The sequence below is a fragment of the Jaculus jaculus genome, chromosome 9 (genome assembly GCF_020740685.1).
Source record: "Jaculus jaculus isolate mJacJac1 chromosome 9, mJacJac1.mat.Y.cur, whole genome shotgun sequence".
NCBI lineage: Eukaryota > Metazoa > Chordata > Mammalia > Rodentia > Dipodidae > Jaculus > Jaculus jaculus.
Genome location: NC_059110.1, coordinates 18,637,264 through 18,662,329, shown reverse-complemented (window position 1 = coordinate 18,662,329; position 25,066 = coordinate 18,637,264). Strand labels below are relative to the sequence as shown.

The 25,066-nt window shown below is 37.1% G+C and overlaps 1 protein-coding gene across 3 annotated transcripts in view; it reads left to right on the top strand.

The window, feature by feature from the left end:
* Window positions 1–25,066, top strand: part of Stxbp5 (syntaxin binding protein 5) — a 148,000-nt gene that overhangs the window by 55,335 nt on the left and 67,599 nt on the right. For all 3 annotated transcript variants that reach the window (XM_004651137.2, XM_045158313.1, XM_045158312.1), the window contains exons 8-9: window positions 8,754–8,877; window positions 21,032–21,110. In XM_004651137.2, coding sequence (XP_004651194.2) covers window positions 8,754–8,877; window positions 21,032–21,110 — 203 coding nt within the window. The remainder of the gene's footprint in view (window positions 1–8,753; window positions 8,878–21,031; window positions 21,111–25,066) is intronic.

The window sequence follows — 25,066 nt, the reverse complement described above, 5'->3', positions numbered from 1 at the left end:
TTCTCTCTAATTTTTGTCATGTATAAGATAAAGCCATGTTTAAAACAGTGTTTTGGGGTTTTGCTTTTTATTGATATAAGCAGTGATCTTGGCTTGAACCAGTAACAAATCCTAAAGCTACATTTACTTTTCACCTTCAAAAAGAAACATAAGACTGTATGAAACAATAATTTTCAGCAATTACACATATAGCAAACAAGCTTACTTTTAGTTACCTTAGCCAGTACCCTAGAGAGATTTTTCTGGGAATCAGGACATGATAAGGGAACCTAATGGGAGCCCAGCCTTCATTGAGTTCAAGAGAGAACATCAGGAAGATGAGAAAACCACGCCATTTGCAGCTTATCAGGTAAGGAAATATCAAGTAAAGAGCTGCCAAGAATGATCATTATAGAAGTCCTAAAGAGGCCTCTGCCCTTGCTCTTCAAGAGAATACAGATTAGTGCATGCCTATAACCTCAGAAAATGTCTCCTGAAAAGGAATTGGAATTGCCATAACACACACAAAACTGGGAAGAGTTCATATTTCAACAGAATGAAGAAATTGCAGTGCATAGTACATTAGGAAGAATGTACAGAGAAACAATCCAAGCAAGTGTATAATTAAGCCTGCACCAGAACAGTACTCACAATATGTAAATAAATATAAGAACAGTCATTATAGACTTCACAGTGACATCCAATAGACATTTATGTAGTATGGAAAAAACTGGAAATTATGTCCCATGAGAAAATGCAAAAAATAACGTATTCAAAAAGGACAACGTGGTAGGATTATAATGAAGATATTGAAACAAATACTGCATAGATTTCTTATGATCAAGTTGTATACTCCTGACCATGGCGCCTTAAGGAAAGTAAGGCTTATTTTGGCTTCCAGCTCAAGAGGATCCAGTTTATCCTGGCAGGAAAGGTGTGGCGGCAGGAGGATGAACCATGTGGTCACACTGAGATGGGAGGCAGGAAGCAGAGAGACAGTAGTACTACTGTAAGCCAGTTTTCTCCTTTTGCATTAATTCTAGAACCCACAGCCCATGGAATGGTGCTACCAGCATTATAGTTGGGTCTTCCCACCTCAGCTAAACTCTCTCTCACAGACATTCCCAGAGATTTTATTTCCATGGTGATGCTAAGTCCTCTCAAGTTGGTAATAGAGATTCACCCTCACAGTAGGATAATTAAATTAGACATCAATTATTGTGAGACAGATGGGAAACATGTAGGTATTGAAAGTGGAATTCATGCTCATAAATAACCTGCAGGCAAAAGAAGAAAACACAAGGGAACTTAGAAAGAAAGCGCTGTAAGCTGAGAAATAGGAAAATAAGAATCTGAAGTGTGTGCTGTGCTACTCATGGCCCCACGGTGGCATTGAATGCCTAGATTAAAAAACCAGGTCCCAGATCAGTGGCTGCAATATCTACTACCGGAAACTAGAAGATAAATCAGAAATTAAACTCAGTAGGCTGTTGAACTGAAATAATCAACAAAAAACTATGGAATGAATAACAAAGACAGTAGAAAAATAGAGAAAAAGTAGTTTTATATGTAGGTCAATGGAATTAACAAATGTAGTGAGAGTAATGAAGAAAACCATCAGTTCCCTATAGGCATGAGAATTTTATTGAAATGCAGAGGAGCTGATCAGGAAATTGTTAGGCACACTGGAGCACATAATGATGAAACTGCCCATCGATGCATTTCTTGGGACATAGTTTCTTTATGGGAAGCACACCAGACTGTGCTATGTAATACCAGTACTATCAGAAATGAGAATGAGATGGGCAGGTCTCTTGAAAGTTTATAAATTCCTTGGAAGTACCAATTCTTACTACTTACGAAATGGGTGTCTATGATTATTAAATAGTCTATGCAAACTAAAGTGTTTCCTACAAAGAAAATCCCATGGCTTAGGAAGCTTATTGATGAATGTTACCAAATAATACCTTTGCTCTCCTGAATCCTCCCCAATTAGAACGGAAGACACAGTTCCCAGTTCCTTTTATGAGGCCATCTTTCTGATCCAAACATAATAAAGAAAAAGTGGCATACCTATAAACTGGTATTCTCCAGTGGATGCAAAAGTCATACAACCTGTTCTTAACTAATACTAATATGGCTAATGACAGCTCTTGTGTTTTAAATAACTAGCCTGTAAATGTGAGCTGTATCTTCTGAATTGATTTATTCTCAACTAAACTTAATCATGTATGACTTTGTTTTTAATGAGTTATTTTTATCATTAATCTTGGTTCATGTTAAAATGTATTATGTTTCATTCTTAATATAGTCTTACTCAGTGTATTTTAGATGTTCTAGAAATTATTGTATATCAAAGTCTCCTGTACTAAGAAGAATTAAAATTTTGCCTTTAACAAAATGCTAACTTAATCCTACCTGAATGTTATAATCAATGACATAATGCTCTAGAAAAAATATATTGTTTTGCTGGTCCAAATATATTAAATACCATTATATTAAATCAGATCAATTATAATACAATTAACATTCCACTTAGTACAGTTTTAATTATCTGATATTTTGGGGATAACTTTGAGAGACAGAATTATGGAAGATAGGAATTTATCTTTATGTTCTTGGGCATTACTATTTTTAACCATAGTTGTTATTTCCTTAAATGTAGATTCTCTCCTGGTTATGTTTAAATGTTTTTTTAAAAACATACTTTACCTATATATGGCATTTCATTTATGTTCTTTTATCTCATCAATGGATAATTCATTCCCTTTTAGATTATAAACAGTATTAAACTACCAGTATTCTTTTTAAAATATTTTTCTTACTGACAGCTTCTATACTAACAGACAATAAACAATGATAATTCCCTCTCCCACTTTCCCCTTCACAACTCTGCTCTCCATCATATCCCCTCTCTCTATTATATTAGTCTCTCTTTTATTTTGCTATCATCATCTTTTTTCCCTATTATGAGGGTTTTGTGAAGATATTGCTAGGCACTGTGAGGTCATGGATATCAAGGCCAACTTCTCTCTAGACAGTTGCATTGTAAGGAGTGACACCCTTCCTTTGCTCTTAAATTCTTTCCACCACCTCTTCTGCAGTGGACCCTGAGCCTTGAAGTGTCAGTTCTGGACAGTCCTCCGTCCCTTCTTCATAGCCTTATTTTGCCTTTTGGGTCATCCCAGTGGTCATCGCCATTAAAAAAAGAAGCTTCTCTAACCAAAAGTGAAAGTAGCATTAACATATGAATATTAACATCAAGTGGAATGCTTGCACGGCAGTTGGGTGAGCATAATATATGCATTTAGACAAGAGCACGCTTTATACCCCTACGGCTCTTGACCTCCTCTGCCATAGAGTTTTGATTAGGTTTTCAGTACTACGTGTGTATTCCTTCCCATAGAGTGGGTCTCTAGTCCAAGCAGAGAGCAGTTGATTTCCCCCAAAGTGGACATGCCACTATTGCACCCATTCAGTCATTTCGCCTGTGTGGCCAAATTTAAGGATTCCAGTGTCCACTTTCCCACCGCTGATGATTTCTGTCTCCCATAGGGCTTTTTACAGCTTTTAGTTGGTTGGTCTTTAGGGAGAAGGTTTTCAGCTCAGCACCAGCTTGATTTCTCAGTGACCTTGCCACCCAGGCATGTGAAGTCTTCAGCAATAGGGTCTTACCATCTGTTTCTCAAGGGAAACCAAGGGCTTTGGCAATAACCTTTTGGAGGGTACGGGGACCTTTCTGGCCCACCACTCTTTGGGACATAACCCATACCTGGCACTGGAAAGTTTCTAGTAATAATCTATGGCTTCTGGATGTTCCATTATCTAAAAATGTAGGCTTTCATATGTCTTGTTCAAAATATCTTGAATTTTGATCGACCCTTCCCCCATTATTCTCTTCCTCTGACCTCACTTAGGCCATTCTGCTCCCTGTTACCTGTTCTACTACATATATGTGCATATGTATATGTACACACACATACAATACCATCCCCTAAAGCCCTTCCCTCTCCTCCCTCCTTTAGCCTTTTTCTAACTTACTGGCCTCTGCTACCAATTTTTGGTTCCAGCTCACACACAAGTTTACACATTTGTGGCTAGGATACACATATGAGAGAGAACATGTGGCATGTGGCTTTCTGGGCCTGGGTTATCTAACTTAGTATAATCCTTTACATATCCATCCATTTCCCTGCAAAGTTCATAATTTAATTTTTCTTTACTGCTGAATAGAACTCCATTGTGTAAATGTACCACATCTTTATTATCCATTCATCTGTTGCGGGACATCTGGGTTGGTTCCATTTCCTAGCTATTGTGAATAAAGTATTAATAAACATGGTTGTGCAAGTATCTCTAAGGTAGTGAGAAGAGTCATTAGAATGTATGTCTAGGAGTGCTATAATTGGATCGTATGATAAATCTATTTTTAGCTCTGAAGAACCTCCACACTAATTTCCACGATGGCTATATCAGACTACATTCCCACCAACAGTGCAGAAGGGTTCCTCTTTTTCCACATCTTCACCAACATTTATTGTCATTTGTTTTCTTGCTGGTAGCCATTCTGACTGGAGTGAAATGGAATCTCAAAGTAGTTTTAATTTGCAATTTCCCTGATGGCTAAGGATGTAGAACACTTTTTGAGATGCTATGTGCCATCTATATTTCTTCATTTGAGAACTCTCTATTTAGTTCTGTACCCAGTTTTTAATTGGTTTGTTTGATTTCTTATTGTTTTGTTTTTTGAGTTCTTTGTAAATTCTGGATATTAATCCTCTGTCAGATATATAGCTGGCGAGGATTTTCTCCCATTCTGTGGGTTGTCTCTTTGCTCTATTCACAGTGTCCTTTGCTGTATAAAAGTTCATAAATTTCAGGAGATACTCTTGGTAGATTAGTGGTTTTATATCCTGAGCAATTGAGGTTATATTCAGAAAGTCATTGCCTATGCCAAAATGTTTAAGGGTTTCCTCTACCTTTTCCTCTAGTAGTTTCAGAGTTTCAGGTCTTAAGGTCCCTGATCCATTGGGCTTGATTCTTGTGCAAGGATCTGTTTTCACCCTTCTACATACAGATACCAACTTTTCTCAGCACCACTTGTTGAAGAGGCTGTCTTTTCTCCAGTAAGTATTTTTGGCATTTTTGGTCAAAAATCAGATGGCTGTAGCTGTCTGGCTGAACATCTGGGTCCTCTATTCTGTTCCATTGATCTACATGTCTCTTTGTGCCTGTACCATTCTGTTTTTGTTACTGTAGCTTAAAACTGGGTATGGTGATACCACTAGCCTTATTTTTATCCTCAAAATTGTTTTGGCTATTGAAGGTTTTTTTGTGTTTCCAATGAATTTTAGGATTGTTTTCTCCTATTTCTGTGAGAATGCCATTGGAATTTTAATGGGGATTGCATTAAATGTGTAGATTGCTTTTGGTAAGATTGACATTTTCACAATATTGATTCTTCCATTCCAAGAACATGGGATATCTTTCCATTTCCTAGTGTCTTCTGCAACTTCTCACTTGAGTGTTTTAAAATTCTCATTGTAGAGGTCCTTCACTTTCATGATTAGGTTTATTCCAAGGTGCTTTATTTATTTATTTATTTATTTATTTATTTATTTTGAGGCAGTTGTGAATGGGAGAGATTCCCTGATTTCATCCTGTGCATATTTGTTGTTAGCATATAGGAAAGCTACTGATTTCTGTGTTTATTTTGTATCCTCCTACATTGCTGAAAGTGTTTATCAGCTCTAAAAGTTTTCTGGTAGAGTCTTTAGGGTCCGTTATGTATAGAATCATATCATCTGCAAATAATGATTATTTGATCTCTTCCTTTCCAATTTGTACCCCTTTTATGAGTGTCTCTTGCCTTACTGCTATACCTAGGACTTTAAGTACTATATTAAATAAAAGTGGGGACATTGTACACCCTTGACTTTTTCCTGTGTGTAGTGGAAAAGCTTCAAGGTTTACCCCATTTTCTATCAGTATTCTTGCAGCATTCCTTGGTGGCCCAAAGAAATGTGCTGGAATTTATATTTCATGACAAACAATACTTAGAATTTTTTTGTTTTCATAGTTATTCATTGTTTCTAGTTAAAAGTCAAATGTCATAAATAACGGGTACCTTTTTCTTATGTTTGTCAAAAATATAAATACAAATGTCAACTTTCAATCTCTTCACTGTCTTATGATTTTATCTTGAGTCATGACTTTTTTCAGAGAATGCATCTTTTATAGAAATTTTAGAAATATGTATACTGTCTCATGTGGATTATTCCAACCACTTTACCATCTGTTTCTGTTTTCTGATTTTTTTCTATACTGAATTTATGTCATACCTCCATGACTTTAATACAAATTTCATTTATTATGTAGTTCTTCTGTCTCCCTGTCATCCTGTCCTATACCTGACTTCCTGTATGTCTTCATACCCATCTGTATCTGTAGTTTTAGTGTCTTTAACATAACCTTGGGCTCCTGGAAACTTTCTGTCTTCTCTTAGGAAAGATAAATATGTAAACATACACACAAATATTTATGTGCCCTCTTTCAGATGAAAATACACTGTGTATGTGTATGAACAGTAATGCAGGCGTGTGGTCATGCATTGGTTCTCCACAGTACTATCAGCCCCTTTTATATTTGTCTTAGCAATATTTGAAAAATCTTTTAAGCTATTTACTTATTTGAAAGCAGAGAGGGAGAGAGAGGGGAGAGAAAGGAGCAGTGTATATGGGTGCGAGGCTATGATGCTGATGCAGATGAACTCCAGATGCATATGCTGCTTTGTGCGTTTGGCTTGATGTGGGTACTGGGGAATCACACCCAGGCCAACAGAATTTGTAAGCAAGTGTCTTTAACCACTGAGACTTCTCTCTATCCCGTGACTTACCAGGTTAAAAAAGTATTTAAGATATTTTCTTTTGTAGCTTCCTCATCATGGCTCATATTTTTGAAGTAATCCCACCTCCAGTGTGTAATAAAGGACTGTTTAAGATGAGGTTTTGGAATGTCATGAGAATATTTTGGAAGTATTTCATTATTGTTCATTATATTTTTAATTTTTTAATTAGTGTTTTGTTAGAGATGACTTTGACTGAAAAATATATATTAAAAATTTGCATTTAGCCTGGTGTGGTGGCGCACGCCTTTAAGCCCAGCACTTGGGAGGCAGAGATAGGAGGTTCGCTATGAGTTCAAGGCCACCCTGAGACTACATAGTGAATTCCAGGTCAGTTTGGGCTGGAGTGAGACCCTACCTCGAAAAACAAAACAAAAACAAACAGTTTCCATTTCGATACAGCTGATTCTCTGTCCATTGTCATTTAAATGTTTTCATCTGATCCACATTAAAGTATTTTATAATACTTAGCTTAATTTATAAGTACCACAGGAATCCACATGAGCAGACATTGAATTAGTTGACTGGAAATGTGACTGTGTATATGTGTGAGGATTCTGGAGTTCCCATTGGCTGTCTGTGGTGTGCTTGTCAGTTTTCATAGATCTGTAGGGTAGCTCCTAAAGCCTGCTCATCATTAGGACTGAAAAGTGCATCAATATGACTTGGAAAGAAGTAATTCAAAGGGAACCTTGGGAATTGATTTTTTTAAATAAAATTTTGTCACCAAAAAGTAGAAATAGAACAAAAAGTATAACAGATACCAGTTACATAAAATATTTTCTGCTTGACTTTTCTTTTGCATGGCTTAGAAGAATAGTTTTGTGATCAAAAGAACTCGCCTCAGGGGCTGCACTATTAGCTCACTCGTTGTAGCGCTTACTGCACAAGCATGGTACCTGAGCTCCGTCCCCAGACCCATAGACAGTGTGATGTTGTGTGTCTGCAATCCCAGAACGGGAGAGGAGGAGGCACGGGAACAATGCCGGAGGTGGTTCTTTGGTCTCCACAAGTGCAAGAACACGTGCACGTGCAGCTGTGCACACACATCCACAAGTATACATATGCACCCCTCCCCACAAACACGTAAAATAAGGAGAAAATGGATCTCTTCAGATTAAAAATTGCCTCATTAATTTCTGTGAGGTATGTGAAACATGTCTTAAGGTTAACATATTTTTTTTTTAATTAATTAATTTATTTATTTGAGAGCGACAGACACAGAGAGAAAGACAGATAGAGGGAGAGAGAGAGAATGGGCACGCCAGGGCCTCCAGCCTCTGCAAACGAACTCCAGACGCGTGTGCCCCCTTGTGCATCTGGCTAACGTGGGACCTGGGGAACCGAGCCTCGAACCGGGGTCCTTAGGCTTCACAGGCAAGCGCTCAGCCGCTACGCCGTCTCTCCAGCCTGGTTAACATATTTTTATTGAATGTAATTCCAAAGATACATTTTTGAGTTTAGGATTGATTCATTTCATTGAAACTAAACTTTCTAATTTGTCACCAGAACTGATTTCTTCCTTGGAACATTGTTTATGCTAAATTGGTCATTTATGTTTAGATAAGGCTTATTCTAGGAAAGTCTTAGAATATTCTTCCTGAACTTGTCAATAAATAGTGCATATGTCATTATAATAGTTTTCTTATACTGGTGTAAGAAAATAATTAAAAGGAATTAAATTAAGGAAATAATTAAAAGGAATTAAAGAGTTTTATTATGAAATATAATTTTATTTATATTGTAAGAGATGCAATTCTGAGAATATAGTTAACATATTGACCAGCTTGGAAAATGTAAATCCTGTATTAACATTAATTTTAAACCATTTATGTATAGTTTAGTAATGTAATTCTTCACTTTTCTGTAGGCTATTCACTCTGTTGCTTGGCATCATGAAGGAAAACAGTTTATTTGCAGTCATTCAGATGGTACTCTGACCATATGGAATGTGAGGTCCCCTGCCAAGCCTGTGCAGACAATCACCCCACATGGTAAGGATGCCTCACTTTTAAATACACTGTTCAAATTGAAATGAATAGCAGATTATTGTTTGAGCTTGTGTTTGATTTTTATTGGATACTATGTTAGTTTAGCGAATATTATAATGTCTTCTGAATATCGTGTCTGTAATAGTCCAAAGTACAGGCATATTTCTTAGTCATAAGGAATTTTAAGATTTTTGTCATAAAAACATCACAGGCTATTGAACTACTAAGACATTACCTAGAGGTAATTTTATGCATTTAACTATTGCATTGAGTCCCCAAGGTTGTCACTGGTTTGATGATTCACTAGGACCTGTTGTGGGTAGTTTATTACATCAGAAGGATTTTAAGAAAACTCAGGAAAATATACCCTGGGTGAGGGTTGTAGACCATCAGGCTCTTGCTCCAAAATTCCTTTGCCATACAGCCACACAGTGATCTTCTTGGCTCCAGCAGTGAGTCCTTAGCATAGGTATGACATACTCTCAACTGACCAAAGGAACTCACTGAGGCCAGAAGTCCCTGACTTCTGTGAAAGGCAGTCAGTCATGTTGGTACCTCTTCCTTGGCATATACCAAAACTCCCGCCTCTTGAGAGGAAACAGAATTGTCTCCTTTGAAGAGAGAAGAAGCGAGAGAATGGGTACATCAGGACTTCCTGTCTGCAAACAAACTCCAGATGCATGTGCTACCCTGTGCATCTGGCATTGCATGGATATGGGAATTTGAACCTGTGCCAAGTCAGGGCCAGCAGGCTTTGTAAGCAAGGGCCTTCAACTGCTGTGCCATTTCCTCAGCAAAAGAGTCTCTTTGGGGATTAACTCTATCACTGCTGCAAGATAATAGTCATTTTAGTGAATGTTTAAATTTAAATTTCCTTGTGAGAGTAGAGTGCTGTTTTCGTAGTATACTTTCCTAATAGAGGAGAGATCCTTTTCTGATCTCTAGTAAAGAAGAGATAGCAAGGGTAGATTTATGGACATTTCTGCTTTTTGCTTTGGAGCTCATTTACCATAAATCACCTAACAAAGCTACCTGACTCCCTCACAGTGGTGCAGGCTGCACCTGCAATCACAGTGCTTGAGAGACAGAGACAAGTGGATCCCTGGAGTTCACTGGTCAGTCAGACGAGCCTATTCCAACAATTCGAGATACGGGAGAGACCCTGTCTCATATTAGGATGGTACCTGAAGATGACTCTCAAGGTTGCCCTTCACACTTGTACACACACATAATGACACATGCATATTTTCCCTTTGTAATCTTGGTTCTTAAACCTAAAGTCTTTTAGCATAGACTTGAGGAAGTAGAATAGTTCAGTTTCTATCTTGGCAGAAAAGAGTCACTAGTTGAAATTATTTTTAAACCAAGAAGACAAAGAATATTTGATTTAATGTGTTTTTCTGAAAATTAGAATCTAAACAAAATATAAAGTTACTTTTGCTGTGGTAGATGTTAAGAACTAGAATGGATTTTGTTGCATAATATAGAAAGAAAAATTACACAAAATTACTATTGATACTTCTTAATGTAGATGGACAGAATTGTGTTACATTATTTTATTTCTATGAAATATGCTTATTTTACATACTAGTATTTGTAAGATATGAGTTCTTTTCATGAGCACCTTAGTGTTTTCAGCTTACTTCACTTACTGATGACGACAGGTAACCTACCAAAGCCTGAGCTATGCTGACAGCTGACTTCCACAGAGCTAAGTTTGTTTACACACATAAAGTACAGGACTGTGTTTGGCATACCATCTATTTACACTATGTCTGTGGTACATAAATTTCATAGTACCAACCGGTTTTGATAGAAATGTTCCTTTTTTCATAATAATATCTTCTGTATATCTTTCTCTTACTTTTTAGCCAGATGCTGTGTTAAAGTATTTCAAGTGTCCTAAACTTTTTTTTTTGTTGTTGTTAGTGAATAGGTTTTCTTTTTATTTTCTTTGTATAGAACTAAAGCCTACAAAGTTTTTTTTTTTTTTTTGAGGTACAGTCTCACTCTAGCACAGGCTGACCTGGAGTTCACTATGGAGTCTCAGGGTGGTCTCGAACTCACGGCAATTCTCCTACCTCTGCCTCCTGAGTGCTGGGATTAAAGGCGTGCATCACCACGCCTTGTTACAAAGTCATTTTTAAAATTACTGATCTTAACTTAGTATTATCAGTTTGGTAGAATATAGTCTGGAAAGATGAGCTTGGAAAATTGGATTTGTAAAATTTTTTAAAAACATTAAAAAAATATAAAGTCAACCAAAAGAACATAGGATGAAAAATGCAAGTGATGTAAATTAGTGCTTAGCCAAAATACATAATAGAATCCCCTTTACTTCCAATTAACATTAGATGCTGGATTTCTCTTATTGTGAATGTTTTCAGTATGAAGCCACAGAAAGTTTCCAGTAAAATAAAAGGGAAAATATGGCAAAATATGATAGATAGTTTTCTCTCATGTTCACATACTGGCAAAATGATTAGGCAAAGCATAAAAAGGCTTAAAAGTTGAAGTGTTTATTTGAGAGCAACAGAGAGAGAAAGAGGCAGAGAGAGAGAGAGAGAGAGAGAGGGAGGGAGGGAGGGAGGGAGAGAGAGACAGAGAGAGAGAGACAGAGAGAGAGAGACAGAGAGAGAGAGAATGGGCACGCCAGGGCCTCCAGCCATGGAAAACGAACTCCAGATGCGTGTGCTCCCTTGTGCATCTGGCTAACGTGGGTCCTGGGGAATCGAGCCTCGAACCGGTGTCCTTAAGCTTCACAGGCAAGCGCTTAACCGCTAAGCCATCTCTCCAGCCCTATTGTCAGTTTTTTGAGTTCTTTATAGATTCTAGATATTAGGACTCTGTCAGTAGTATAGCTGGCAAAGAGCCCATTTCTGGGCTACTAGGTATTATTCAGGAATTCCTTCCCCACCCCTATATTGTGGAGAGTTCCTCCTATTTTTTCTTCCAGTAGTTGAAGAGTTTCAGGTCTTATATTGAGGCTTTAATCAGTTGGGGGTTGATTTTTGTGTATGGTGAGATATGTGGATCTAATTGTCCAGCACCATTTGTTGAAGATGCTATCTTTTCTCCAGTCTACATTATTGGGACCTTTTTCAAGTAGCTATGGCTACTTGACCTAAGATCCAGGTCTTCACTTCTGTTCCATTAGTATATATGTCTGTTTTTATGTCAATACTATACTGTTTTTATTACTATGGCTTTATAAAATAGCTTTGTATCAAGTATAGCGATACCTTCAGAGGTGCTTTTGCTGAGGATATGTTTGGATGTCTGAGACCAGCTGCCATTCCATATGAATTTTGAGATCACTTTTAGTAAAATTGCCATTTCACAATATTATTGCTTCCTCCCCCAGAGTATGGGAGTTCCTTCCATCTGCTCAAGTCCTCCTCAATTTGTTTCTTGAGTGTTTTTATATTATTATTATATACATCTTTCACATCCTTGGTTAGTGTTATTTCAAGGCATGTAATTTTTTTATGGCTATTGAATATAGGACAGTCTTACTGATTTTCTTCTCTGTATTTTTGTCCTTTGCATATGGAAAGGCCACTAATTTTTTGTTTATTGATTTTGTATCCTGCCAAGTTGGCTGAAGAAATTAATCACCTTTAGAACTTTTGAGATGGAGACTTTAGGGTCACTTATGTATAGGATCATGTCATCTGCAAATAGGGCTAACTTGACTTTTTTTTCTAGTTCATATCCTTTTATTTGTTTCTCCTATCTTAGTGTTATGGCTAGGATGTTTAGCACTATGCTGAAGAGCAGAGGGGAGAGAGGGCATCCTTGTTTTGTTCCTGATCTCATTGTAAATTTTGCATCTTTCCCCATTAGTATTATTTTTGCTTTAGATGATTTATAGCTTGTATTGTATTGAGATGTAAACCATCCATGCCTATTCTCTCCAGTGTTTTGATCATGAAGTGATGTTGTATTTTGTCAAAGGCCTTCTCTGCATCTATTGAAATCATTATGTGGTTCTTAAGATTAAATTTATTTATGTGGTGAATTACATTGACCAGTTTCCATATGTTGAACTATCCCTGCATCTCTGGGATGAATCCTGCTTGATCAAGGTAGATAATCCTTTTGATATATTGTTGAAATCAGTTTGCAAGAATTTAAAAATGTTCAGGATCTTTGTATCTAAGTTCATCAGGAATATAGGCCTATAGTTTTCTTTTCCTGAATCTCTGTCTGGTTTTGGTATTAGGGTGATGCTACCTTCATAAAAGGAACTGGGGAGGATTCCCTGTACTCTGATTATGTGAAACAGTTTGAGAAAAATTGGTTTCAGTTCTTCAATGAATGTTTGATAGAATTCAGCCAAGAAGCCATCAGGTCCTGGACTTTTCTTGGTTTTTGAATACCTTTTTAATCTCAATTATTGTGATAAGTTTAGGAGATTAATCTGCTGTGAGTTTAGTTTTGGTAGGTGAGATGTAGCTAAGGAATTCATCCATCTCTTGCAGATTATCCAATTTTGTAGAGTAGAGGTTTTGGAAGTTTGTCCTGATGATCCTTCTAAATTCCTTGATGTCTTTGTGACCTCTATTTTTAGTTTCTGATTTTATTAACTTGAGACACTTTTTTTTTTTTTTTTTTTCGAGGTAGGGTCTCAGTCTAGCCCAGGCTGACCTGGAATTCACTATGGAGTCTCAGGGTGGCCTTGACCTCATGGCAATCCTCCTACCTCTGTCTCCCATGTGCTGGGATTAAAGGCGTGTGCCACCATACCCAGCTTAGACACCTCTTTTTTTATTTGATCAAATTTGCTAAGGGGTTATCAACCTTTTGTTTTTCAAAGAACCAGCTCTTTGTTTCATCATTTTATTTTTCATTTCTTAGTTTCCAATTCATTAATTTCTGCTTTGATCTTAATCATTTCTTTCCAGCTGGAGCTCTTAGGGTTGGATTCTTCTTATTTTTACAATACCTTTAGGTGGACTTTTAGGTTACTGATTTGGGATCTCTACATCTTTGTTATGAGGGCATTTAGTGCTATGAATTTTTTTGTTAGGACTGCCTTCATTGGTGAGTTATGTTTTCATTGTCATTCACTTCTAAAGAGTTAACAATTTTTTTTTTTTTTTTTGCTTTCACAACCCATGCATTGTTTAAACGTGTAGTGTTCAGTCTCCGGGAGTAGGTGGAGTTCTTGATGTGACTCTGGTTGTTAATTTCCAGCTTTAAAGTATTGCCATCTCGCTTGGAACAGGAAGATGCCTCAGCATTCCTGAATTTATGGAGGCATGCTTTATGGCCTAATATATTGTCTGTTTTTAGAGAAGATTCCATGAGCTGCTGAGAAGAATGTGTATTCTGTAGAAATGGGGTAGAATGTTCTGTAGATGTCCATTAGGTCTAATTGATGTATGGTGGTGTTGAGCTCTATTATTTCCCTGTTGATCATCTGCTTGGATGATCTGTCTGTTGATGATAGCAGACTACACACATGATTCTAGTAAATACCTATGTGACGATTATATTTATACATGGAAATGACAGCGTGGTTGTTGCAGCCAGGTTTGCATTGCAGATAGAAATCACCCAACCAAGAGCAGCTTATGGGAAAAAGAGGTTTATTTTGGCTTATAGGCTCGAGGGAAAGCTCCATGATGGCAGGGAAAACGACGGCATGAGTAGAGGGTGGACATCACCTCCTGGTCAACATAAGGCGGACAGTAACAACAGGAGAATGTGCCAAACACTGGCAAGGTGAAAATGGTTATAACACCCATAAGCCTGCCCCTACAATACATTGCCTCGAGGAGGCATTAATTCCCAAATCTCCATTGGCTGGGAACCTAGAATCCAGAACACCTAAGTTTTGGGGGACACCTGAATCAAACCACATTCTGCCCTTGGCCCCCATAAACTGATATCCATACATAATGTAAAATACAATGCATTCAGTCCAACTTTAAAAGTCACCATAGTTTTTATCAATTCCAATGATATTCAAACATTCCCATAGTCCAAGATCTTTTAACTGAGCCATAATACTAAAAAACAAAACAAAACAAAAATAACATAATGGCACAGAATAAACATTCACACTGCAAAAGATGGCATTGGGCATAGCAAAGAAATATTCAGTCAGTATAAGAATTAAAACAACCAGGGCAAACATCAAACTCTGTAGCTTCAAGTCCAACAACTCTAGCCAGTGACAAATCTCCGAGTCCAATAATTCTAACTAGCAACAAGTCTCTGGAGTTCCAATTCTGCCCCTCCAGCTAGGCTACACACAGTCCTGGGAAACTTCATCTGGGGCCGGCAGCTATTCTTAGCAGCTGTCTCATAGTTCCAGCAACTCCACTGGGTCTCCTGCAATCCATGGTTCATCCTCATGATTTCATTGGGTCTCCATGCAGGCAATCCTGCTTCACACTGCCCATGGTCATTTCCAAAACATAAGACCATGTTGCAAACTCAATGACTTTCTCTTCCCTTCATTTATTATACTCCCCCAGCAAATTGGCACCCTACCTGGTATGGGGGATAAAGCAGACTTTGAAGAACAGGACATTCCTTGAGCATTCAGGCCCCTTCAAAAGAGTCTACATTATTCCTGCTGCCCCAGTGCAGGTCAGCTGGCCTAATTTGCCTCAAAGGTTATAATCTCTCAGTTACAGCTGAATGAGCAGCAGTTCACCCAAAGATTTTTTTTTCCTGTGCCATATTCCTCTGCTCCCACCAGTTCATTTCTACATAAAGCAACCCTGCACAACTTCTCAGGGCACTGGCATAACAGCAAAGCTTTTCGTACAAACTACCTCTTGTCCAGTTCAAGCAAAGCTCTTTCTCACCCTTAAAGGCTAAACCTCACAGTCCATAGTTCTTACTGCATTCGGGTTTTTCAACTCTGACCAGAATAGTCCATCAAGCTGTATTTACAGCACTGCAAGGCATCTCTTAGGCCAAGGTTTCAAATCCTTCCACATCCCTCTTGAAAATTACCTCCAAAAGGCCAAAGCCACTCAAAGATCTAGCAGCAATCCCACTACTTGGTACCACTTTACTATTGCAGTCAGGTTTGCATTGCTGGAAGAAATCACCCAACCAAAAGCAGCTTGTGGGTAAAAGAGGTTTATTTTGGCTTATAGGCTCAAGGGGGAGCTCCATGATGGCAGAGAAAACGATGGTATGAGCAGAGGGTGGACATCACCCCTAGCCCACATAAGGTGGACAACAGGAACAGGAGAGTGTGCCAAACACTGGCAAGGGGAAACTGGCTGTAACACCCATAAGCCTGCCCCCAACAATACACTGCCTCCAGGAGGCGTTAGTTCCCAAATCTCCCATCAGCTGGGAACCTAGAATCCAGAACACCTAAGTTTAAGGGGGACATCTGAATCAAACCACCACTGTGCTGAATACACATGATTCTAGTAAATCACCATGTAGCGATTGCTATGTACTCAGGAGGGTAAGTTAATGACCCTCTGAAACATTTTTTCAAAAATGCATGATTTTGTCTACCTACAACAAGCCAATGTAGTATCTCTTAATTATAATTCCTATGAATTTCACGAAACATTTCCCTGGCAGTCAGAGCACCTGGAATCTAATTCTAACTTTGTTATATTCAAAGTACCTTACGTAGAAAATATCTATATTCTGGAACTTGCTTATACCAGATTCAAAATTGCAATATTATTGAAATGAGGTATGGAAATTGAGCTGAATTTGGTTCCATGTGCTTACTCTGTAGTCATTTATCTTGGGCTGTAGATGTTTATTTTTGTTTGCTAAACTTCAGGTTAGTCTCTGCCCCTTCTCTCTCTCCCTCTCTTCCTCCCTCTTTCTCTCTCTCTCTTTGTCCATGCTTCTCACATAGGGAAGACAATCTTTTATTCACGATGGAATAACTTTGATACACCTGACATGGTTATTCCTATCTCAAAGCACTAATCTTTGGTATATGTTGGGTCTTGGGACCACATTATCTCTTCAGTAGCCTTGGGTTACAGCATGTTATAGAGTGAGTTCTTCTATGATTTTCAGTTTTGTAAGAAACAGAGTATTCCCAGAGAAAGTAGAGATAGTAGACAGTTAGAATCTCTTAGAAGAAAATTTATCTTTAGTTAGTTCCTGAAGTCTGTTAATTAGTGCAGTTGGTCTGCTCATCAGTGAGTAGGTGAAGATTAACTTTTATTCAATAAAGGGTCACCAAAGGAAAAAGTCAAACTGGTTTATATACATTGTAGTCAGTGTATTAAGGATACATCATAAAAAGAATTCTGTTCATTTAACTTTAAAATTTAACAGAACATAAAGCCCATATCTCAGTTTTTTATATAAAGTTTTCTCAAATGCATATATTTGATTTTTGTTTGTTTTACTTTTGAGGCACCTTCTCATTCTAGTCCTGGCTGACCTGGAAGTCACTCTGTCACCCAGGCTGGCCTCATACAGTGATCTGACTACCCAGTCTCCCAAGTTCTGGGATCAAAAAGTGTGAGCTTCCATATGCAGCTCAATGTAACCATTAAAAAAGACTTCCCAGACTGGAGCCTACTGAAATAAAAATTTTACCCAAAGGGAAAGGATTATAATAAGGCAAAAGAAAGAATGCAGCAGCGAAGCATTCAGAAACACTCCACATCCAGATCTATGAACACCAGGACTGCGCAGTTTCTAGTTGCTAGGATGTGGCTTCTGAAGAGCACAGGCAGAAATCTGGGGAGACCCTAGAGTGACTGAGCCGTTCTTAGCCGTCAGTGCATGGCTGGCTATCAGGGGACTTGTGGACCTCGAACAGTACATCATGAGTCATACTATTCTTACCGTGGCCAAAAGGCAAAGCGCAGATATCCCCCAAGTCCCCAGTTCCCAGCTCTAAGTACTCCTCATCCCATTAACTCAGGAAGCTGGGCTGCCCTCCCCATTTCAGGCTAGTACCTCAGCAATGTGCTTTATGTGAGTCACCTATGTTACCTACAGTTTACTAGTAGTAGTGTTAAAAAACATTCAAATAAATCAGGAAAAGTTAATTTAATAGTAAATTTAATAAAGTTCCAAATCTGTAAGAATATTTCATAAAGTAACCATGAATAATTGAGATAGTTCATTTCCTTTTTATACAAATATGCAAAAGTATTGTTTTGTCATGTAATCAGAAACACTGAATTGAGATAGTTCCCACTTTTGAAATCAAGTTTGTGTTGTAGTCACAATACACCCGAACTTAGACTAGCCACATTTCACATGTGCAATAGCCAGATGTAACTGCTGGGCATAATATTGAACAGCTCCTTTCTAGACTAAGGAATGTACAGTGCAACAGCTGTTTCTCCTCACAAGTAATGTATTATATTCCAGTTGACAAAACTGAAAACTTAGTGAGTAATTTTTTCAGAATTTCATTTTCAGTGAATTTTTATCTTCATCAAAAATTCATTGAATGAATACTTTTGATCTATCAGAGATTAAATGCTAGAAATATATCATAAATCATGTGCTCATAGTCAACTGACTGAAAATGATATATAAACAGATAAATATAAACATTTTAATAGCTGTTTATAAAGGCACATATAATGTGATTTGGAAGCAGAAAAGGAGCATTAGCTATGGTTTTGGTGAAGAGTGTAGAAATAGTTCATAAAGTCACCATGCCTCAGATAACTCCTGAAGGAGGGGTATTATGAGATGGAAAAGAGCACAAGATTATTAATAAAAATGCAAAGGGCACAGTGCTGCAAATTGCAGGGTGTTTTAGGAATGACTAGGTGTCTGTGAGGACTAGAATTTAGATGCATAGCAAGAAGTGAAAGAGGATCATGTACAAAAGCAACATCACACATGAGAGTGTGCTAGGAAGTGTGAAGTTCTGCCAGAGACACAGTAAATGACACGGTACGAAACAAACTTACAGTTTGAAAATGTCACTTCAGCCAGTGGTAGTACACTCAGTGACCTGAAGACAGAAGAATGTGGCCAATTAGGGATCAGCTGCATTAATAATCCATGAATAATGAAATTAAGAGTTATGGCAGAGGAAATGGTAACAGAGATAAGCATAGAAGAAATTCCAGTTTCTTATGCCTGGGTGACTAAGGGGAATGGGAAATAGGACACAGTAGGAACAACAGAGCTGTGTGTGTGGAGTTCTGGTTGGTGTCTTTTGTAATGCTGGAGTTCAGAAGGAACCAGATGTTACAGTGATTTGTGCAGGCCTTAAAAGAACAAACCCATGTTTTTGTTCTTCCATTGACATAATGCTTAAGTAAAATGACACCTAGTGGTGAAATCTGGCAAGCCTTTAAATGTCCTTTATATAAGCTTGATAACATCATAGCTAGTTCCTTATTGCTTGATTTGGCTTAGAAAATGGATAGTCTAGGATGTCAGATGGACCCGGAACTAGGGACATCATGTAAAATAGTCATGGTGGGAAAGAGCAGAATATGCAGATCAAAAGTTCTCACTGGTCTCCAAGCAAAGTTAATAAATAATAATCAGTATAAAACAACTAAGGTTTTAGCTAAAGAAACCTCTGCAGTAAAATATGCAAGAAGAAACAGATTGATTTATAAAATAATAACAGTGTGACTAGCTTTAAACTTTATTGTAAGTCTGAATAATACAACACAATATCAAAAAAGAGTTATCAGTTTTGTGTCTTTTTCTGTTGTGTGTGTGTGTGTGTGTGTGTGTCCTTTTTTTCTTGCTGCTAATGTCTAACTTCATTCTTTTTTGCTAGAAAAAAATTACTTTATATATACTTATTCCTTAAATTTTAGTTAGTTTTGTATGACCTTATAAAAACTCTGATCTGAGAATGTTTTTTGTATATTTGAGAATATATATTATATTTTGTTATATGGCTACTGTACAAATAAATATATTGCAAGTTTGAAACTGCTATTGTCTTATTTATCCCCTATTGCCTTATCCTATAGATGCTTATTATTTGAGGCATTGAAGTTTTAACTATTATTGTTAATTTTTTTTACTTTATTTTTCTATTCCAACTTTTGTTAAAGATATTTTGTTCTCTGATATTTGACATATCATTAGTGTTACTTATATATCCCTGATATATTGGCCCTTAGCATAAGTCTTTTACACTACTCACAGATGTGCATACTGTCACAGTCTTTCTGGAAAATATTTTTACTCAATTCTTTACATAGAAATTTACCCCAAGGAAATAATCATTAATTTATCCACTCATTAAATTATTGAAGGACCACTAGATGTCAGACAGTGTCTCAAATACAACAGATAACATAGGCATATTAAAAACACTGCTTTCCTGGGATTTGTATCTTGTCGGTCTACCAAATAACCATCAGGTGTGAAGGAGTAAAATACGAAGTGTCTTAGAGTATGAGAAGTGCTTAAGGACAAAACATAAAGTTGAGAGGATAAGGTATATTCAGGTAGGGCTTATGTCAGGGTTTTTGAGTGCATCTCCTAAGTTTGTTGATTGGCCAGAAGAAATACAGTGATGTGAAAGTCATTAATTTCTTTGAAAAAAAATGTGGTTTTGGCTTCATATATTATCTGTAATGTGCCCCTAGAAGTAGATAACTGCAATCACACAGTTTTTAAATATGAAAAGTCTGTGATAAAATGAATTATTATAACTATTTGCATAAAATACATATGTGGAATTTACTTTACAATAATAAATATAAATATATTAACATAAAATATAATTTTGTAGCCTATCATAATCTGGTGAAAATATGATAAAGATTTTTTTTCAAATCTTCATGTTTAAGAACTTCTGTTCATTTAGAATATTGAAATTCTGCTTGTCCCCAATTTACACTGTGAAGGCTATGATTTTCTTCTGACTAGAACTAACCACATAAATGTTGTTGGTGTGTTATTCACTTTACTTTGTTTTCTGGCAATGAATTTCAAACAGTAATTTTACCTTATAATCATGAAACATATTTTGTACTAAATACTTGTTTTAGAATTGCTTTTAAATGTTTAATTATAGATTACACTATAGTCCATTTTGACTTTATAAACATTGGATGCATAAATGTTAGAATTGAGCATAACTTGCTTTGCTTAATGCTAGATTTCACTGTGTTTCACTTGGATGCCTGTAAACTACCAATCTAAGAATTTAGAGTAACATAGAGTTGTAGAATTTAATGCAGGACATATGTTTTAGGAAAGCAGTTGAAGGATGGGAAGAAACCAGAGCCATGCAAACCTATCCTCAAGGTGGAATTCAAGACGACTAGATCTGGGTGAGGTTCATTGACAGTGTTCATTACTGACTCGTACAGTATGGAAGAGCATATGGACTACTATATTTGAAAGTCTCCTTTAGAGTACTCTAACCTAGTTTTATATTAATGTTTTCATCATTTCATGGAATACAAATTTAACATAAATTACCTGGTGCTCTTTCTATTTTTAAGTCTTTTATTATACATCTTGGAAAGTGAGTTATTTTTCCTGTCAAACTTCATATCTTTTGTGGGACTTTGAAAACAATAATGCTTTTTTCATAGTGTGAAGTGTGCAAAAAACGAAGGAAAAATATTTAAAATTGAATTCATCATACATGTTTATTATGAAAATTTTATATGTTCTTCAGAAATTAAATCTCACAGATACAAGCAATTACAAAAATAAATTCAGTTTCATACTAAAAACAGCTGGTGTCGTGGCACATGCTTTTACTCCCAATACTCTGGAGACAGAGGTAGAAGGATCTCTGTGAGTTTGAGGCTAGCCTGAGCCTACATAATGAATTGCAGGTCAGCCTGCTGCCAGAGCAAAATTCTACCTCAAAAATAAAAAAAAGTTTTTCAGTTGTATTTCAACAACACATTGATTATAAAAAATAAAATAAATTTTGAAAAATGGGTGATTTTTATCTAATTGTCTTATTTCAAATGTGTATTTTAAATGCTTATATATGTAAAAATATAAATGGTAAGTAGAAAAATGTTTTAAAGTGTTTCTTTGAAAATTTTGCATCTGTTTACTCTCTAGAAGAACCTTCTTATTTCTATTTTAGCTATCTATTGCAAGTGTGTAGCTGTATTTTCTAGAGAAGTATTAAGAGTGTGAGTTTATGTAGCATGGTCAAGTCGTTCTCAAATTATGTTGCCCGGTCCCAACTACGTTCTCTGAGAGTTTGTGAGAAAGGTAAATTTTCATTGTAGTCAGATTTCTGATCAGAAACTATGTAGTGAGGCTCAGCAATCTAGTTTAACTAGATCAGCAGGACCTTCTGATACCACTAAAGTTTAAAAAACACTAGTGCATGTTGCATGTACACCCAGGTTTTCAACTGTCCCTTTCCCTATTTAATCTATTCTAATCTCACTCAACTCTGCCCTAGTAGTCTCTTGGCAAAAGACACTGGGCAAATAAAAAAAAAAAAAAAAAGAAAGAAATGTCAGATTGCTCTTATTTTTCCCTTCACCCTTTCTGGCCTCCATCTGAGGTCTAGCAGACATGTACTGTTGGAAGTGATGCTACAATGGACAGAAGGCTGAGTGATCTCAGGAGGTGCAGCATGCGTTATTGACTGTGGCATCACTTACTGTGTGAGATTTGGCACAGAATTTTTTGATTTATTTGTTCCTCAGTTTCCTCCTTTTTAAAATTCATGAATAAGAGCTAAAAAGCAGTTGTTAAGTGAGGTGATCATATATATTTCACACATTGACTACTACATAAAAACTTTCCATATAGGTGATTGTGAACCCTTTTATGTATTAGGAATCCCTCAACAACAAATTTCTTTCTAGTGTACATGCATGTGTTTATGAATATATGTTCATGTGTGCAGGTGCTCATGCAGTTGTGTGTACATGTTTGTGGATGCCCAAGGACATCAGATGTCATCTTCAAGAATATTGTATACCTCTTTTGAGGCAAGGTTTTTCATTAACCTGGAACTCGCCCAGTAGGCTAGACTGGCTGACTAGCAAGTCTCAGGGATTCTTTATCTCTGCCTCCTCAGTACTGGGGTTACAGATGGACATCACCACGCCTGGATTTTATATGGATGCTGGTTATTGAACTTATGACCTCATGCTTGCAAAGTAATCTTCCCAGTACTACCGGTTGATTTTTAGTTATATCCACCTTCTGTGAAATGAGTTAAAATAGGGGAAAATAACGAAAGAAAAAAAGCCCTAAGTCTGAAAACAAAATTTATCTTTATAATACAACATAACATGGGGCTGTTTAAATGTTTAAACCAGCACTTGTAATTGCCTTCTGAATTCTCTATACTCACTTGAACAAATACTGACTGGCAAGAAAGGAAAAGGCCCAGGGTTTCCTGTGTTCCACATGGTCCAGTTTCCACTCCTACATAAAACTAATAAGTTCCATTTTTTTTCTCACAATGGCAATAATACTTTTCCTGTCAGAGAATTAGAAGTGAAGTTTTAAAAAATGTTTTTTTCATTTATAGGCATTTGTACTTTGTTGAATATGATCAGTTGGAGTTGGATTCAACTCCTCAAAACAGTTTCCTCCAATTTCTCTGTTTCTTTTTCACCACAGATAGGAAATCCAGTAAAGGAAATGAGTTTTTTCTTTCTTTCAATCCATGCCTCCTCCTTTGATGAGCTCCACGGTGTAATATAAGTTGAGTACTGCAGCAAACCTTTCCACGCGGACCACAGTCCCTGCTAAGGAAGTCAGGCAGCAGCTGCCTCTTAGGGAAGTTCCAGCTGGTAACGACAAGTTCTGTGGAAGAGCTATCGCCTCCCAGTCAGGGTTTTCTGCAGTTTTGAATCTTTGCCTAGAAACCATCCTAGGAGCAAAGCTCCTCCTCATCCTTTCCATGTCACCAGCCTTGGTTGCCCTCCACTGATATGCTCTCAAAGCAAGCAGTTTTGCTCTCTGGCACGTATACGGGTCTTGAATAATGAAGTCATTGACGTATGTCAGATGATGATGTATGGATGTATCTCTTCCATTAGATACTGAGCACAGCGAATGCATGAGAGAACTTCAGGAGGTTGCATACGTGTAGCAAGAGCTTGTAGCTGAGCTGCTTCTCTGGCCCCTGTCTTACTTCTCATTGGCTAACTCCTAGCATAGTATTGCTATTTGAGGAATTAGAAAGAGATGCTAGATAGATAGATAGATAGGTAGATAGATAGATAGATGGATAGATAATAGATGTAGAAAAGTGTACCTATAAATAATTAGTTGTTAGGGCTATGGAGATAACTCAGGTTAAAGCACTTGCTTGCAAAGCCTGCCAGCCTAGGTTTGGTTCCCCAGTACCTACTTACAGTCAGATGGACTAAGTGACATGTGTCTGGAGTACATTTGCAGTGGCAGAAGGCCCTGGCTAGCTCATAATTTGTCTCTGTTTTTTCTCTCCTTGCAAATAAGTAAATAATAATTAGTCATTAATGATAAATACATAATTGGCCTCTTGAGGTAGGCTTATAAAAATAGAACCAGGGTATTACAGAGCTTTTAAAAATATTTTTGTTTGTTTTTTTTTGTTTGCTTTTCAAAGGAGGGTCTCACTCTGGTCCAGGCTGACCTGGAATTAACTGTGTAGTCTCCGAGTGGCCTCGAACTCACAGTGATCCTCCTACCTCTGCCTCCTGAGTGCTGGGATTAAATCTTCATCCATGCCATTTTCATGTAAATGCATAGTAGATTTTGAATATATTCCATGTCTATAACCTGCAACTCTTGAGTTTCTCTCCTCTCTATTTGTCTTTTTTATTCCCCTAGACATTTTCACTTTACTTTCATGCCATCAATATGTATATGATTTTATGTATCTTTAAAGTCTATGATAACAAGTGTGAGAAACCGTAAGAAGTTTGTCTTTCTGAGATTTACACAATTCATTAAATATGATCATCTCTTGTTGTATCCCTTTTTCTGCACATAACATCTTTGAGACTGAAAAAGTCATCTGTGTACATAAACAACATTTTCTTTATCCATTCTTTCTCTGAAAAATACCTAGCTTGGCTACTGTGAATAGTGCCATGCAGTCAGCATTGACGTTCCTGTGTCTCTGCGTTGTGCTCACGCTGGAGCCATACATCTGGTTCATATGACAGGACTGATTTTAGCCTTTTGAGGAACCTCTATACTGGGGTGTCTCTTGCTCCTATATTTGTCAACACTTACTATTTGTTTCTTAAGGATTGCCACTCTGGCGTAAGATGGAATTTTCTTGTAGATTTCATATGTGTTT